The sequence below is a fragment of the Hibiscus syriacus genome, unplaced genomic scaffold (genome assembly GCF_006381635.1).
Source record: "Hibiscus syriacus cultivar Baekdansim isolate YM2019G1 unplaced genomic scaffold, ASM638163v2 tig00110020_pilon, whole genome shotgun sequence".
In the NCBI taxonomy this organism is placed as follows: Eukaryota; Viridiplantae; Streptophyta; class Magnoliopsida; order Malvales; family Malvaceae; genus Hibiscus; species Hibiscus syriacus.
Genome location: NW_024062568.1, coordinates 2,997,464 through 3,015,602, shown reverse-complemented (window position 1 = coordinate 3,015,602; position 18,139 = coordinate 2,997,464). Strand labels below are relative to the sequence as shown.

Genomic DNA, 18,139 nt, shown 5'->3' with positions numbered 1-18,139 from the left:
AGCAGGTTTTCCAGACCATACCTCCAATGGTATTTTTCCTCCTATCACTGATGACGGCAGACGATTAATGAGATGGCCAGCATATGTCACAGCCTCAGCCCAAAATGCCTTGCCTAACCCTGCATTAGACAACATACATCGAACTTTCTCCAATAGTGTTTGATTCATACGCTCTGCCACCCCATTCTGTTGTGGTGTATGTCTAACAATGAAGTGTCGAACAATACCATACTCATGGCAAACGTCAAAGAATGGGTCACTTTTATATTCCCCTCCATTGTCCGTCCTAAGACGTTTGATCTTTCTACCAGTCTGGTTCTCGATCATATTTTTCCATTTCAGGAAAATTTGAAGCACTTCATCTTTAGACTTCATCGGATACACCCAAACTCTTCTGGAAAAGTCATCTACAAAAGTTACAAAATAATGGTTTCCTCCCAAAGACGATGTCTTTGAAGGACCCCATACATCTGAGTGAATATAATCTACAATACCTTTTGTATTATGTATAGTGGTGCCAAACTTCACTCTCTTCTGCTTTCCCAGAACACAATGCTCGCAAAAGTTCAATTTGCAAGCCTTTGCACCTTTCAACAATCTTTTCTTTGCCAGAATTTACAAGGATTTCTCTCCAGCATGTCCCAACCGCATATGCCACAACTGGGTTGCGTCCAAATCATCACCTCCGAAAGCTGCTGCAACTGCTCCAATAATTGTACTATCTTGGTAGTAATACAAATTATTTTTCCTGATGCCCTTCATCATCACAAATGCGCCATATGTGACTTTTAAAACTCCATCTCTCATAGTGACTACTGAGCCTTTGGATTCTAAGGCTCCCAACGAGATGAGATTTTTCTTCAAACTGGGCACGTATCGGACATCCGTCAGAACTCTGGTTGATCCATCTTGATTCTTCAATCGAATTGAACCTATCCCAACAGTTTTACAGGCATTGTCATTGCCCATATAAACAACTCCTGCATTTAGTTCCACTAAATCGGAGAACCACTCCTGATTAGGGAACATATGATAGGTGCAACCCGAATCTAATATCCACTCATCGGAATGGAATGTTGTTGATGAAGCAACCAATGATATGTCAGAGTCATGTGCATCATGCTCTACAACACATGCATCTGGAGCAACTTTTCCTTTCTTCATCAGCTTCGGACAATCTTTCTTCCAATGACATTTCTCATGACAAAAGGCACATTCATCTTTTCCCAGTCTGGACTTCGACTTTGATCTCCCTCTCCACTTTGGCTTTTGACTTTTCGAGCGACCTCTTGCCACCATGGCCTCTGCTGCTTCGTACTTGCTCTCCTTCTTGGTTTTATTCCTGAGTTCATAACTATACAAAGCAGCAGTTACATCTTTAAGGGTAACATTATCCTTACCATGAAGTAACGTTGTCTCAAGGTGCTCAAATTCATCTGGAAGAGATGACAACAACATCAAAGCCAAATCTTCATCTTTGAAGGTTTCATCCATGCCCAATAAGTCTTCCACTAGCTCATTGAACGCAGTGATGTGTTCATTCATACTGGTGCCTGGTTGATAATCAAATCTGAACAATCTTTTCTTCATGTGGAGACGATTCTGAGAACTTTTCTTCAGGAATTTTTCCTCCAAAGCTTTCCACATCTTACTTGCAGAAGTGTCGTTCTTGTAGCCATACTTCTGCTCCCTGGAAAGACAAGATCAAATCGTGCTGCACGCCAAACGATTGATTGTTCCCCATTATTTCTCCTCCATATATTCGGGTTTTTCTTCCTCAATGGCGATGTCTAGACCTTGTTGGAATAAAGCGTCTAACACCTCGCCTTGCCACATGCCAAAATGACCGGATCCATCGAACAACTCCATCGAGAAATTTGCATTTGACATCACCCTCCTCACCGGTCCATATGAAGAGCTTTGATGTCTCAACTGATCCGTATTTTGGCATTTTAATTCTAACGAACATTATTCAATATCACGAACGATATCTTTTCAGCAACGGAACCACCATAATAACCTCAACCGAAGCTCTGATGCTAATTGTTGGGGAAAACGAGTTATTTCCCACACGAACGTAGTTTTAAAATTGACCTAAAATGTCAAGATTAAAACCACCAAAGGTTGCACATCGGATAAACCTATCAAACTATTGAATATTGAAACACAATGAAAAAGAACCGAATAAAAAACAATAAAGGAGAGAACACACCAAATTTACGAGATTCGACGAGAATATCGTCTACTCCTCGGGCACCACACCGGATGATAACTTCACTATATCGCCAATATTACAACAAATGGAATTCTTTAGAATTCCCAAAGTGGGAGAATGAAGAATACAAGAGGAAGAGAGAACTTGTTTTTGGGATGATTTCTAATGGAAATACTTAGGCCTATTTATAGTTGAGTTTCAAGAACAATATGTTCAAAGTTTGGCCACCTACCAAAGAATTTTCCAATGTGTACAAGTTAGCCACCAAATATGAAATTCACATGTTCAAAGTTTGGCCACCAACCAAGATGAAATTTCCAACTTGTCAACTTAATTTCTAGACAAATCTAACAAATACCTCATTTTAAAAAATTTACCTAAATATAAAAACATTTTTTTGGTTATCCTCTTAGTTACTCAAGATTTTATCTTGAATAATTCAAATCGACTTGTGTCGTACATTTAGTTTTGGTGGACGAATCTCCCAATGAAAATTTTCTACATACACAAAGGCTCAAACTCGAGACATACTTAAATGATATCAAATTGCTTATCACTTGAACTAACCCGTTAATAAATATAATTAACATTTTAATTTTGTAGAAGCTAAACTACTTTCATGAATAATAAAAACATACTACTTATATAAAAATATATATCTAGAATTTCTTTTACATATCCGGTTTGTAGATTTAATTTTTTGTTTTTGTTTTTAATAAGTATTCCTTTTTATAAAACTATAGATGTTTTTTTATTTTTTTTTAAAAAAAATTAATATTACTTTGCATGATTCTTCTTTTATTTCAATAGTAGATTTATTGTCGTATTTTCAATTGATGACTATTTGATTATTTTATTAATTTACATTTACTTTGGATTTTTAGGTTAATTCTCTAATCTTAATCGATGTTCATAGTTCTTCAGAAAAGAACGAAAAACATAAATGTTCACAATAGCCTCATATATGTCGTGCTTGAGTCATGTTAAAAAATCAGTTGTCATACTCAACTGTTATGTTGGTGTTGATGACGTTTATCCTTGATTATTGACAATAGTATTTATTTGTATCTTTTATTTTTTGAATTGTTTGTTAATTTTTTTTCTACTCTTTATCTCGTATAATTTTATTTACAAAACAATAAATTATATTAAAAAAATATTCATTACTATGAATATATAGCAATAATCAATAATTAATATGATCACTGTTTTACAATAAATTGAGAAAAAGTTCCAAATTTAGTTGTTATATGTGAATGCACATAAGATTTTATACCAAAGATATAAATTTTTAGGATGTATATTAAAAATTTAATAGTTACAAAATTAAATCATCAAAATAAAATATAAAAAATATCTAAATTATATAGAAATTTAAAACTTTAATAAGTGTAATTGTTGTAACACCCTTCTATCCGACCGTGTGAGTGTATGAGTTTATAATTAGTAAATGAGAAATATTTGTACGATTAAATTATACATTCCTCTTTCAAAAGAGATAGGGGTCCCTACAAATGCTTTGTCACGTGAAATTAAGGACCAATCAAGCATATAGTTGGCCCTCAAGTGGGTGGCACAAAATTAAGGACCCTTTTTTCTTGAATGCATTGAAGCTTTTACTTTATTTATTTTTTTGGATTATTTATTTATTTATTTATATTTATTTTTGATAAAATCGTTTCTTGTTCAAATAAATTTTAATTGTTTTAGGTATACATTGAAACTTTTAAAAAAAGTATAAAGTGAATTGTTTGGTTTTGTGACACGTGGATTATTTTCTGTTAACATGGAAGCCACTTCTTTTTTTCACTCATTTTTTCATGACCATCCGAGTAACAATATCATCTCTGACCACTCTAGATATTTGAACTCATCTTATCGTCTCTCTCTAACATTATATCAGTTTTTAAATTTTTTTAAAATATCTTTAAAACTTGCGAAACTTCAACTTAAAATCTAGAGGAAAATGACTCCAATCTACATTGTCCAATCATCATGGATTGAAGATATTTTGTTTATCTCCTCATTTTACACCTCCCTACCATTGAGATTTGAAAAAAGATGTTCCATCTTCATAAAATCAAATGTAATCCGAAAAGTTAGGTAAAAATCTTGAGAATGAGATTTCAGAGTAGTTTTACAAATTTAAAAGAAAAAATAATGGTGTTCTCGTAACTTTTAAAATATAGATGCTCTGTCATAACGACGTTAATTAATTAATGGTTGAGTAAAAAAACAAAGTAATATCAAAGTTGAGAGTTCAAATTGAAATTTTTAAAATTTTAGCAACCAAAATAGGAATTTGATCAAAGTTGAATGATGGATTTTGTAATTCACCCATCAAAGCATAATATAATTTTAAAATATTTTTAATTTATGAAGTATAAGTGAAGATTATCCTTATAACCCTATGTTATTGTTTAATATTTTAATTTTTCGAATTTTATAATTGGATTAGTATTATTTTACTAATAATAAAAAAGAATTTATGTTAACATAAATTAATGGAATGCAAAAAGCGACCTTTGCAAAATAATGGAAGTTGACGATTAGATGTGATTACCCCTTTCAACCGACTTATATTATATTATATAACAAGCTCTCTATGTAATTAGGTTAATAAGGACAAAATTGAATATTTGGATTTTTGAAGAGACTGAAAATGTAATAGTCCTAATTAAATACATCTTTTACAATGAACAACCTCTATTACTTTATGCAAATATAAGAATCGGATTGATAATTTATATGTTATAATTTTTTTAATAAATTCTAAACTTAAGGGAATATAGGGGAATAAAGGTAAGCAACTTGACCAATCAGTCAAATGTGCTTACTCTTATATAAATTATTATTTGATACGCAAACAACGTGAAATTTATTTTGCATAACCTATTCATTTTAATCGTAAATCATAAAATGAAAAATAATATCTTAAACCCTAAAATGTCAAACCATACAATTAACGGTAATCTCATTCCCGATAATGTAAGATTATAATAGTGGATTTTTTTGGATATATTACCGGGAATGTCATTACCTCCCTTTCCTTAGGTATTGTTGGATTACCGGTGTTTTGGACTAAAATGCCCTTATCTGTCATTGAATAATAAAAATTCTACGAAGGTTAAATTACAAATTTATCCTTAAACTAATTTAGATTTACAAAAAAGTCTAATTAAAATTTTATATGAAGTTCAGAGGTTAAAATAAAATTTTACTCTTTCATTAAACCTTTTAATATTTTCAATTTTGTAAAAAAAATTATATAAATTTTATGAATTTAAAATTTTTAAAGAAAATATATAAATATTTTTCAACTTGTTAAAAAAACAAATATATAATAAGGACAAATTTGGTCAAATATACATTCCAATAATTTTTTATTCTTTTAACCAAACACGATAATCTTACATTCCTGCTAAACCAACCAAACACAAAATATAACATTCCCAGTAATCTTATTCCCTGGTAATCTTACATCTCACTGGTAATCTTACATTCCGTGAACCAAACGCACCCTAAATATTAAATCCTAAACCTAATTTTTTTATTAAAAATAATTTATATATCACAGAAATTTCCTATATTCTTTTTTTTTTCTTTCTAGAATTTTGCATCAATATTATATATATACTTCAAAAAGAATATAGTTTAGACGATGAGTACATAATATATTCCCAAACATGAGATTGTGAAGGGTGTCACATCATGCACTATGATCCACTGGGTCTAAGAATATCAAGTTGTGGCCACTGCCCATCTATGAATTTGTTGAGAAATTGACCTAAGAAACCGACATTACAATTCAGGCATTTCAACCTTCAACCAATTTGCTCAGATTTTTCTTTATCATAATTTATGTTCTACATGTATTTATAACTTTTGATAATGAATACAAATATCCGTATCCGACACTTGAACTTATGTCACCATTGTTATACATGGAGGGTGAGGAAACAGGGTTGGAAGAGCATTGTAGTATCTGTTTTACTTTCTACCCCAGACCACTGTAGCTAGAGACCATTTTGATGGCCTCTTCTTCCATGAGCATAAGTTGCTGACAAAAGGACTCGACGTCCCGAGCCTCTTCTTTGAACGGGATCCTGAATTGCTTCCATTGGTATTCAGCTTCTTCATCCACGGAAGCTTTACTGAGAACCTTCCCTAGGACGTCGAAGCCCTTACGATCAAGCGAGAGTATGTATGCATCCTACAAAGAACGATTAGTTGGTTATCAGACCACAGCAAGCCGAAGCTATATGCAAGTATATGCAGCTTATGATGGTGGAATTCACAGCCTTAACTCTATAGTCTCATACATTCGGTCAATCCATGCTTAACGAGGACATGATACAGTGGACAACGTCAAAATCAAACCGAATGCTTGAGGAAACACAGAGAAAGTAGAAGCACAAACAGCAGTAGAAGTACTAAATTGAAATTGAAACGGATAGAAATCTTACTCTTGCATTTACGTTCAATTATATGAAACAAAAAAGGGTCAGTCCTCTGCGTCGAGCTTCGTTTTGATTAATGCCATCAATGAGCTTAGCAGAATAAGGTGCTATAAAAGAAACAAATTGAAGATAAATGTTAAAACTTCCGTGGTCGTAATTCCATGCCAGAACTATCCATAAGATAGAGAAGTCAACTATTTTTCTGGCAGTAACGTCTTACCTAGCAAACTTGCTTTACATTTTTCCATATCTTCGAAGTCTACTTCACGAGCTCCTCCATTGCCATCAACAAACATACAAGAACTGTACAGCAGATATTTCCTTTCCGATGAAGTTTGCATTTCATGTGTCTCTTTTTGTTTTCCTTTTCTCTCAAACTAAACTTCTTTCTAATCATTTATATTCTAAATCTATCAACCGAAGAAATTACAGTATTTAAATACAATTACTCGACCAAAATCAATTCGAACAGGAGACTAATGTAATATTGAAGGTTCAGTGCATAACAGAGGGATCCCTATTGGATCCTCATTCAGAAAGCATTTCAACCGAACATTTTACTTGATCAGCAAAAAGATCATGTAATATAATGTCCCGAATAAAAACCATCATTTTTAAGGAAATGCCAAGCTACAAACAACTTCATTTTTGAACCTTTTTTTCATGATATGGTATAATATCACCCTTTCCTGATTCGGCAAAGAAGCCAAACCAAGCACCATTGCTACTATGGTTCATGTGATGACAATTTTCTACATTTACAGTACGATAAATCAACAATATCAGTGGAAGTTTATACCTCAGATTGAACTTATAAATCACAAATTTTTCACCCCCGTCAATCAGTTCCTTGAGGTTCTCGCTTCGAGATGTGGAAAAGTGGTTAGAAGAACTTAATACACCAGAAACTGTATAACTAAATTCTTTAACTGCTTTCTCCTCCGCGAGCATGACTTCGTTATGGAATTCTGCAACGGATTGAGCCTATAACATGAAAAAATTAATAATGTTTACAACCATTCAAAATATAAATTCAATCTAGATTACCAATATTATACTTCCAAATAAATGTTTCATTTTGCGAGTATATAAAAGTAGCTTAACAAATCTAATACTCAGGAGAAGATAGTCCTCATATTGTTAAAAAATCAAGTGACTGGTGGTATACTAATTGTTCAACAAATACGAATCCCCCAAAGAATTTATACTCCGATCATTACTAAATGATGTATAATCTCCGTTTTTTGTAAATATTTGGTTTAAGCTATGCCAGAAAGTCTTATCTTGGTTGCTTTGATACTATATGCCCAGGAACATTTGGAAAGTTAGCATAAAGAGCGTTCTAGTTACTTGAACCGGAAGAAGTATTTGACCAGCATACGCTGTCTCTCGAGTCTTGACATACAATGAATACTTAACATGAAGGTTTCTGCAAACAATGGTTAATCCAATTTTTCCCTCTAAAAGTATACAAGCATACACAATTGCATTACCAAGGGTGTGTTTAGTTGCAGTAGCATAATCCTGGGCATATACTCATAGCTGTATGAAATTCCTATGATCAAGTCAGTTTTTCAAATAGAATTACCTTTTTATCTGTAAGAGGCACAACATCCCCGGTTAGAGCGACCCGAACTGGAAACTGCAGCAAGGAAATATAGCAAATCACACCATTGCTTTGCTTCGAATCGAAAATACATGCTCAACACAATTGTCAAATTATATGCTACCAAAAGAAAGGAAAAATCACTGCTTACAGGAAAAGAAAATTTGAGCAAAAGTTGAAACAGACACCAACCTTGTTCATTGATTTGAGTAATTTTCCAAGAGGCCCAGGGAACGGGCTGGCTACAGAAAACGAACCACGTTCATCAATTAAAGTATTCTGTGTGCAAGAGGTAAGGGAAATAATGAAATAAGTAAGAATTCAGTTGCCACGGTGAACAGACAGTTCCTCAAAGTTCTAAGAACTAATGCAAACGAAAAGCATAAGTTCTACATTCACAAGTGTTTTAACTTTCAAGGCCAACGAACATCTCGAGGAAGGAATTTAAACTTTATATAAACAATACAATAGTTATTCCAAATAACATGTATGCTTGAACTGTTCAACATATGACACAAATAAATACAATAGTTATTCCAAATAGTGCATCAACCAAAGGAAGAATAAACAGTTCAACAATGTCATCTAGTCTAGCCCTGAAATAAGTACAAACTGTTTTACCCCGACATCTTTAAAAGAATATAAAAGCATGGCCTATTTTCCTCCAACTCTTCATTTCCTTTTAAGTATTCATATCTGACACATTTTCGTATATGTGTACAATGATATGACCTTCCAACGACCCTCCAAAAACATAGAAAAATTTAAGGGGGAAATTTGAAGATGCATTTGTCGGACACATACCCTTATTTGATACTTACAGCGGCGTCCAAATAACATCGATTATGGGGCCTCAAGATACTTGAATATTAAGGAAACATTACAAGAAACAAAACAAAGTAGAGCCATAGCAGCAAGAGAAACATACCACATTATGCAAGTCATGTTCTGGTACCCAGATAAAAGGTTTCCCCTTCTTTACAATGTACTTAACCTTCGAGGTGTATATGTTCTCTTTGCTGAGATACAACCATTCAAAGCAATCAAGCACTATATATCCAAATGCAGCTAACCTCAACTATTTTCACTAAAACTCTTCTTTCCCCGTACCATTTCGGGGTAACCATTCAACTAGGGCTGCAAATGAGACGAGACAGATCACGAGCTACTTGTGTTCGAATCGGTCCAAGCTCGGTCAAAACTCGAATCGAATGGACTAGACTCAAATTCTTAACAAACCGAAACTAGTTACTTGATAATGATACCCGACTCGAAAAGCTCACGAGCAACTATATATATATTGAATTTTTAATTTTTTCAATTAAATTACTAATAATATTAACATTTATAGTTTTTTTAATAAAAAAATCTAGGATTTCATGTACTTGGTTCAAATTGAATCAAGCTAAGTTTGAGAATGTTTCAAATTCAAGGTTTTTTGAGCTCGAAACGAACTTCAATATTTGATTTCGAGCCGAGCTTGTAAATTTTAGGCTCATCGAGCTTCAATTTTTTATTTCGAATTTGAGACAAACTTGACAATTCTAAGTTCACCAGCTTTTGATTCAACTCAAACTCAACTTTCAACTTTTCGAGTGAATTAACAATATTCGAACTTGACTCGGCTTGTTTAAAGCCCAACATTTAACAAAGCTGAAGACTTTGATTGATGAAACCTGAAACACAAAACAAAAACACAACATACCTAATTGAATTAAAAAGAAAGGGGAAAACAGCAATATTGAAACGAAATATGAAAAGGGTACCTTCCATGGGCATCAGTTTTGATGGTATTAAGATGACCTTGCCAGTTTGGTGCCAATATATTCTACAACAAGGGGGCAGAAAAGTGAAAGTATTTAAATGTAAAGTGAGAGTAAAGCCGCTAACTTGTAGATTAGAAGAAATGGTGAAGAGTATTGAACCTTGCATTTCTCGGCAAGAGTTAAAACAGTAGCTTTGTTGCTGCCTTTCATTTTAACACCAGGTGCTCGACCAAATTACTCTTTCAGAATCTAGCTTCTCTGCTTTCGAAAGAAATTATCTTTTTCCTGGGTTTTCAGGAGAGACGCCCAAAAGAGGTTTATAGTGTTCAACAGGGTTTTAGGGATTTTTGTTGTTGTTAAATGTGTTAAATATTCCTCAATTATTTTAAAATTTAGAATTTAATCCTAATATTTTAATGATTTTACTTTTTATATTTACAAAATAATATATGTTCATAATTTTTTACACATGCGTACAATTATTCAAATTGAATCGTTTAAAAAATAACATTATCTTTTATCATCGATCATACTTAACGCTAGCAAATACACAATACTTTATTTAAAATCTACATAAAAATTAAGTGGTTGAGGATTTAAACATTGATATACTGATTACTCATAAATCTAGTTTGAATTCGACTCGACAACATTTTAAGGTCCTTTGTAGAATTTTTAAGCTAAAAGATGATGCTATTACTTTAAATTAAATCGAATTATGATTTTCATTCTCCTATTATACTTAAATTTATTATTTAATCTTTATATTTTAATTTGATAGTTTAATTTTATAATTTTATTAGTTTTGAATAGTATAATTTTATTAGTTAATTGAGCTAATTAATATCATTAATATATTAATCAGAATAGTTAACGATGTAAAATAATAGAATTAATTAACAATAATATAAAAGTAAATGATTGAATTATGTTAAATTAATGCATACGGACTAAATCTTAATTTTGAGAACAATAAAGGGAGCAAAATCAAATTGGACCCTTAAATTATTCTCTTAGCAAAAAGAATGAGTAAAATATTTTATTGATCACTTTTCTTCTATATTTATACACTTTTGCTCACAAAATCAAAACAAATATATTTCAGTCATTTGTGTTATCGATTTGTTAAATTTTAGTCATTTATGTTATTGATTTTATATTTTAGTCACTGATTCATCAATAGGAATTAATGGATCAGTGATCAAAATGTAATAATTGTTAACATAAGTGACTAAAATTTAACAAATTGATAATATAACTACATAAGTGAGTAAAGTGTACAAGCATAAAAGGAAAGTGATCAATAAGTTAGTTAAACCCTAAAAGAATAGTGATCAATATGAAAATATAAAGTTAAATAGAAAAACTTTGGAAGAAAAATTGGCAGAAGCGGAAACGGAATGGCGACGAGAGACCCATTGGATTTTGATGTCGGAGTAGAAGTAGACGAGGAGGGAACGCCGTCACCGTCTTCGATATCGCCGCCTTCATCTCCGCTGTCCTACCTAGACAGAGATCGGCACGTTGCGTTCTTTGAAATGTTGTACGATTTGATGCCTTATCATTACCAATCGCAGGAGATCAATCGCCTCACTCTTGCGTTTTTCACTATCTCTGGCCTTCACCTTCTCCAAGCCTTAGATCGCGTAACCTTTTAATTGTTTTCTTTTCTTATTTTGTTGTTTTAGAAATTTTAGCTTTCAAATTTAGCAGAAATATAAATTTGAAGTAAAAATAGCTGAATTTGAATTAACTACAGATGTCTGGCGCTGCTCTTTTTTCCATCTTATCTCGGTTAATCTGTACTCCTATTGGTTGATTGCAATAGCGAATTAGCTTCTTATACCTTCATAAAAAGTTAAAAGATTTTTTATTAATTTTCTTACAAAGGTTGTTAATCATCTTTTCTAGTTAATTAGGAAGTGAAAGAATCCTCTTTCTTGAGACATTCTGATCATAAATTGAACAACTTAATTAGACGGTACCAAAAAAGGAAAAAAGTATACTTATTAAATCTGATTTGCATATATTTTAGGTTGATAAGGACAGGGTTGCCAATTGGGTTTTATCATTTCAAGCACTTCCAAGAAGTCGAGCCGAACTGAAAAATGGTTCGGCCTTTTGCTTAATAATGTTGTCTTATTTTGTTTCCTTTTGATGCTTCATTGTGCTTTTGATTTATATAAGGAAGATATTTTCTAAAAGGAAATGCTTTTTTGTAGGACAATTTTACGGGTTTCATGGTTCTAGGACTTCACAGTTCCATCCGGATGAAAATGGGGTATGAAAAAGTCATTATATTGTCTTTTAGTCATTAATTGTTTGGTTTAATTGTTTTTTCTGTTTATTCTGCATATAGGTTTCAGTTCATAATGCTGGTCATTTGGCAAGCACTTACTGTGCACTAGCCATACTAAAGACGGTTGGCTTTAATCTCTTGACCATAGACAAAGAATCAATATTGATATCAATGAGGAATCTTCAACAGCCAGATGGAAGGTATGCTTCAAAGTGTTGCCCATCTGCCTGTATTGTTTGTAAGGGCAATTAATATATATTGAATATTGATGATATTTCTGTGCACCAATGTAGAATAGAAAGGGAAGGGGATTTTTTATTCTTCCTTTCAAATTCTTCTGTGATAGATCTAGCTAGTAGATTGTTTACTTTTGCATGAAGCTATTGGTGTTTCTCTTAATCTTGCAGTTTTATGCCGGTGCACGTTGGTGCAGAGACGGATCTTCGATTTGTATATTGTGCTGGTAAGAACTGAAAGCATTACCACTAAAATTCAAGCTATATCGTTTCAAGTTGTGCATAATGAAATCTTGGTTTAGCTAATTGATGTATCAGCTGCTATCTGTTTTATGCTGGAGGATTGGAGTGGCATGGATAGGGAGAAAGCCAAGGACTACATCTTAAATTGCCAGGTATTCCTGCATTGCACCGCTGAATTATCAACACTTCCATATTATCTTTTTTCTCTGCATATGCTATGGCATGTGTACTAAAAAGGTGGTTTTATTCTTTCAGTCTTATGACGGTGGCTTTGGCTTGATGCCTGGTTTAGAATCACACGGTGAGTTAGATCATATCTCATCTAATTGCTGATTAATGTTCTGTCAACACCATGCATCTAGAGTGGACCTAATCACTGTTTCTCTGAAACTTTTTCGTTGCTCATAGTTAACCGAGGCCAGTTTCTTTTGCCCCCACACGCTACTTATATCAAAATTTCATATTGTCCTGTGTAATTTGCTGATGGGCCTATATTTCAGTAGTAAAAGCTTATTCATGAAGCAGTCCTGGTCTTTTATTTCTTTAAGTTCATGATTGTGTTCACTTCGATGATAATTCCAATGGCATTAGTCTTAGTGATGCAGGGGGTGGTACATATTGTGCTGTGGCATCTCTTCGGTTAATGGGGTACATTGAAGATGATCTTCTGTCAAAAAATGCAACATCTTTCATTGTAAATGTGCCATTGTTGCTGGACTGGTGTATGCAGGTTTATTTCTATCATTTAGCATCGAGAAGCTTCACTTAATGTGCAGGGAGTTTTTAGCTTAATATATAGAAATAGACAATGGACCTCTTAAAAGCCAACTTAACTGGAAGTGCTAACAAAGCAAATTTTTAGATGATTCAATATTGTTACCTATGGGCAAACTCGATTTTTGAGTTGAGTGTTAGGCAATACCTGCATTCATTTTGCCTCAAGAATGATTTCATCCTTTCTTCTGTCATTTCTCAAACAGAGGCAAGCAATTGATGGTGGATTTCAAGGAAGAGCCAATAAATATAGTGATACATGCTATGCATTTTGGTAAGGATAAGAAAAACCTTTGTTCTTTACGGGGTGTAAGCTGCCTTTGATTTGATGAAACGATGTTCATGTGTAGGGTTGGGGCAGTTTTGAAGATCTTAGGGGGCTACAAATTAATAGACAAGATTGCTTTACGCAGATTTTTGCTGTCTTGCCAATCTGAGGTACTGATACTGCTACTTTGCACTTATAAATTCATCATGCATTTAAAAGAGCCTTCATCTAAATGTTGGTTCACGGGTAGCTTGTCTATTATATGCCCTTTGCATTTTTTTTATAAGAATTGAAGGCCTCGTTAAAAACCCCCTTCTTGATTAAAGGAACTCGTAAAGAAGCTCCTTAATCAGCGGAAAGAGGAAAAGAGTGCCTTGAGATTTCATTAAACATAAAGAAAGTTACAAAAATACAACACATAAAAACTCCCTTTACAAGGACTAAAAACCATAAGATAACCGGAAACAACAAGACAGAAGTCATCCTATTCCAGCCTTAGCTAGGGCATCAGCCTCTAAATTAGCTGTCCTAGCGACCCATCTAACAACACCCTCAAGAGCTCTAAGCCTATCAACAATGTCCTTAACAATACAAACATACACATCTGGACATAAATCTACATTCTGAATCCACTCCACTGCCACCCTGCTATCGCTCTCGATAATCAACCGATCCTTAACAATCTCTTGAAAAGAGACAAAGAAGGATAAACCCCTTTGAATAGCTTTAAGCTCCATCACTGTAGGAGGGCCCGAACCAGAAGACTCATTAAAAGTGCCTATAATCAAACCAGAATGATCTCTTAAAACGCCACCTAGACCACTCTTCTTCCAGTCGCAACTAGTTGCAGCATCAACATTCAATTTGATGAAGCCCTTAGGGGGAGGGAACCAAGGGATCTTAGATAAAATCACTTTCTTGTAGGATAAACAAGAATCCCCTAGTGAAAGATCATAAATAAGAGAATCCTTAAGGATAGAAATCTCCCTAAACTTAGCTAAAAACCAAGAAACAAGCCTAAATCTTGCTAAGAAAAATAATTCTGTCTGATCTAACTTCCCCCCTTCGAACACTATATCATGCCTGACTTTCCAAATGGTCCATAGAACAACCCTTGGGATAAATGACCATATATCTGAATTAGTCTTCAAATCATCCCAAGCAAGTAGAAAAATCTTGGCATTAGCGTGTAAAACAGAACTAAGCCTCCAAAACTTCATAAATTTATTCCATAAGGACCATACTACTGAGCAGGTGAAGAATAGATGTGTGGAAGACTCCTCCTCCAGCTTACAAAGAGGACATAAAACATCTTCAATACCCTGGACCCCTCTTTTAACCAGTTTGTTCTTAACTGCCAGCCTCTGAAGAACAACTTGCCACATAAAGGATTCCACTCTTGGAGGAAGCAGACCCCTCCAAATTATATTTTTCCAGAAATGAACCTCCTCCGAACCTGAAGAACACAAATTAACACAAGAGTTAACTGAATACACACCATCCCCATTGCCTTTCCATATCAAAACATCACTGGAGTCTTTAGAAAGAGAGTAATTTGAAATGATAACCATCAGATTAGACCATTGTTCGAGCTCCCAGTCATTTAAATTCCTTCTCACTTGAACATCCCAAATCCAACCCATAGAGCGATATTCACCAAACTCACATAATTTGCCATTCTTGTTTGATGAAATAGAAAACAATCTAGGAAAGATAACCAGTAGCGGATAATCCAAAGCCCAACTATCTTGCCAGAACCGAATGAACTTTCCATCACCAACTTGGAAACTACAGAAACTTCGAAATTTAGAGCCGAAGAGGTCATCTTTGAAATGGTTATTCACCGATGATCTCCAAATCCATGAAGCTTGGTGTGGAACCTTTCTGTCAAATAATAACAAGGATGCGTCAATATTGTATTTGTTGCACATGAATTTCCTCCAAACAGAGTTTCTTTCATTGGAAAACCTCCAAGACCATTTCCCTAGAAGCGCTCTGTTCATGCTGTTGAGATTCCGAACACCCAAACCTCCCTCATTCTTTGATTTACACACATTGGACCATTTAACCCAATGTATATTGTTTTTTCCATTCCCCCTCCCCATAAGAAGTTAGACATGATAGAGTTGAGGGTTTTGTAAACGGAGGCAGGAATCTTAAACAACGACAGAAAGTAAGTAGGAAGCGAGCAAAGGACTGACTTGACCAATACCAATCTCCCTGCTAATGACAGAGTAGAAACCTTCCAACCAGCTAGTTTCTTGTGAAAGTTTTGAACCACCGGATCCCAAAGAGCTGATGAATTCCTGGTAGCACCAAGGGGCAGTCCTAGGTAGTCTGAAGGAAAGGACCCAACTGAACAGCCAATAGACTGCCCACTCCAGAATAACCTCTTGAGATAAGTTAATTCCAAACAATTTGTTTTTCTTTAGATTTAACTGAAGACCGGACATAACTTCAAACACTCTAAGAACCCTCTTCAATTTCAAAATCTGCATCTTTAAAGCTCCACAAAATATGATTAGATCATCAGCAAATTGCAAGTGTGATAAATTAAAAGACCCATCCTCCCTACCTATAACCATTCCAGAATTGCATTTAAATTTTAAGTAAATGGAACAGCCTCATGATCAATGGAAGACAGGACACCGCTTTCTTGGGTGGTTAAAGCTAGCACCACTGCCTGAAAGTGGTCTTTGTATGGTAGTCACTGTCTCCTAGTAGGAACCACTAATTATCTAGAGCCAAGTTTGAGGGACTGTGAGATTATTGAAATTCCTATAGAAATGCTATTTCAGAAAGGAATTTAAGACCAATTGCAATGGAAAATAGGATCAAGGCAAGCTGAAAATGTCAAACCAGTTGCCTTGCATCATGTACATATATTCAATTTTATACTCGTATATGTAACCCTTATCTCTGCATCAATATCTCATTTATTTAAATCTATTAAGGTTGAGATTCTTATCTGTCAGATTGTCAATTATATTCCTATTTTGGTCTTATTTTGATCAGTTCGGAGGTTTCAGCAAATATCCCAGGGAACTGCCTGATTTATATCACTCCTACTATGGGTTTACTGCATTTAGTCTTTTGGAAGAGCCTGGCTTGAATCCACTCTGTGCTGAACTTGGAATGATAGATCTTGCTGCCTTAGGTATACTTTGACACCATTTTTATTTATTACCTTCGTTTGTTTGCAATTCCTGTACTTTGAACTCCATCGCACCTTTGATAGTGCATCGCATTCACTTATTGGACTTGTAGTTTGTGCTTATCTTTTCTCGTTTCTGGTCCTAAACCTATTCATTTGTATGCGTGGTACGTAGTTCAGAAAACTTGAACATAGTGTGTTTTATTGATGAATTTATTTCATTATATAAAAACCTCAAATGTTGTCGGGATCGACAATACACCCCTAATTAGTTTGATGCTAATTGCATTGCCGTCCTTTATATCATCCCACATTGCCATGTATGCATCTCTTAGGGTTTTGATCACTTGTGCATATAGCTTGAACATGTTGGTGGTGTTGCTTTCATCCATAATCCACATTAGTTTCGAGTGCATTTCGAAAGTTGTATTTTCAGACAGATCAAAAGTGTTGCATCATTACACACACACAATCTTTGATTTGTCCAGGTTTCCTACCTTCTTACTGTAAAAGAAAATGACGCAAGGCTTTTGTGTGGTGAAAAGTCACACTCACTGCAACAAAAGCCTCGGTGTGGTGAAAAGACAATTCCCACTGCACAGTTTTCACCAAAAGCGTTATGAAGAGTCCGCCTTAGAATACGAGGCTATTTGAACGCTTTAATAGATGAAAAGCATGGTTGTAGCTTGGTATAGAACACTTATACCAGGAGTAGTCGATAGGATGGCACTTTGACCTGAATCCAATTATTTTCAACTCGACCCAATCTAATAGTGTCCCTTTTTTTTTCTTTTTTAAAAAAACTTGGTTTTGGGATGAGTTGGTTTTGTAAAGGTTGAGGTCGGTTTAGGTAAGGTTCGAGTTTAGGGTGAAAAATCTTTGACTCGACTCAAGATAATAGTATAATTTTCATCTATATATTTAGAGATAATTGTTATAATACCCCTCTCTATAAGTATAGATTCTTATTTTATTGAATAAAGATAAAAAATATATATATTTGAGTCGGGTTGAATTAGAAGCATGTTTTTATCATAAAATTTAGGTTGGGTTTTAGGTCAGATGGGGACTCTTTAAAGTCGGGTCAAGTTCGGGTGGAGGGGTATGCTTCTCAAGTT

The 18,139-nt window shown here is 34.1% G+C and overlaps 2 protein-coding genes across 2 annotated transcripts; one reads left to right on the top strand and one right to left on the bottom strand.

The window, feature by feature from the left end:
• Positions 1-6,216: 6,216 nt before the first annotated feature.
• LOC120213299 lies at positions 6,217-10,383 on the bottom strand. The gene is made up of 9 exons (XM_039211471.1): positions 10,207-10,383; positions 10,048-10,109; positions 9,210-9,300; positions 8,474-8,560; positions 8,264-8,317; positions 7,475-7,659; positions 6,896-6,978; positions 6,682-6,782; positions 6,217-6,428 (listed from the first exon to the last, which is right to left on the bottom strand). The coding sequence occupies exons 1-8, from the start codon at positions 10,255-10,257 to the stop codon at positions 6,700-6,702; spliced, it is 696 nt and encodes a 231-aa protein (XP_039067402.1). The 5' UTR covers positions 10,258-10,383; the 3' UTR covers positions 6,217-6,428; positions 6,682-6,699.
• Positions 10,384-11,447: 1,064 nt separating this feature from the next.
• On the top strand, positions 11,448-17,142 carry LOC120213293 (geranylgeranyl transferase type-1 subunit beta-like). Its single transcript, XM_039211466.1, has 11 exons — positions 11,448-11,693; positions 12,083-12,158; positions 12,270-12,328; positions 12,407-12,546; positions 12,754-12,809; positions 12,901-12,977; positions 13,081-13,126; positions 13,431-13,555; positions 13,806-13,873; positions 13,950-14,037; positions 16,883-17,142. The coding sequence occupies exons 1-11, from the start codon at positions 11,448-11,450 to the stop codon at positions 17,033-17,035; spliced, it is 1,134 nt and encodes a 377-aa protein (XP_039067397.1). The 3' UTR covers positions 17,036-17,142.
• Positions 17,143-18,139: the final 997 nt, after the last annotated feature.

Bases quoted from the DNA above. Each gene is read 5' to 3' on its own strand.
- LOC120213293 (XM_039211466.1), top strand. From the start codon at position 11,448: ATGGCGACGAGAGACCCATTGGATTTTGATGTCGGAGTAGAAGTAGAC. The intron at 11,694-12,082 runs GTAACCTTTTAA...CATATATTTTAG, and splicing joins TTCTCCAAGCCTTAGATCGC to GTTGATAAGGACAGGGTTGC. The intron at 12,978-13,080 runs GTATTCCTGCAT...TTATTCTTTCAG, and splicing joins ACTACATCTTAAATTGCCAG to TCTTATGACGGTGGCTTTGG.
- LOC120213299 (XM_039211471.1), bottom strand. From the start codon at position 10,257: ATGAAAGGCAGCAACAAAGCTACTGTTTTAACTCTTGCCGAGAAATGC. The intron at 10,110-10,206 runs GTTCAATACTCT...CCCTTGTTGTAG, and splicing joins CTCTTGCCGAGAAATGCAAG to AATATATTGGCACCAAACTG. The intron at 8,318-8,473 runs GTTGGTGTCTGT...TCCTTGCTGCAG, and splicing joins TACTCAAATCAATGAACAAG to TTTCCAGTTCGGGTCGCTCT.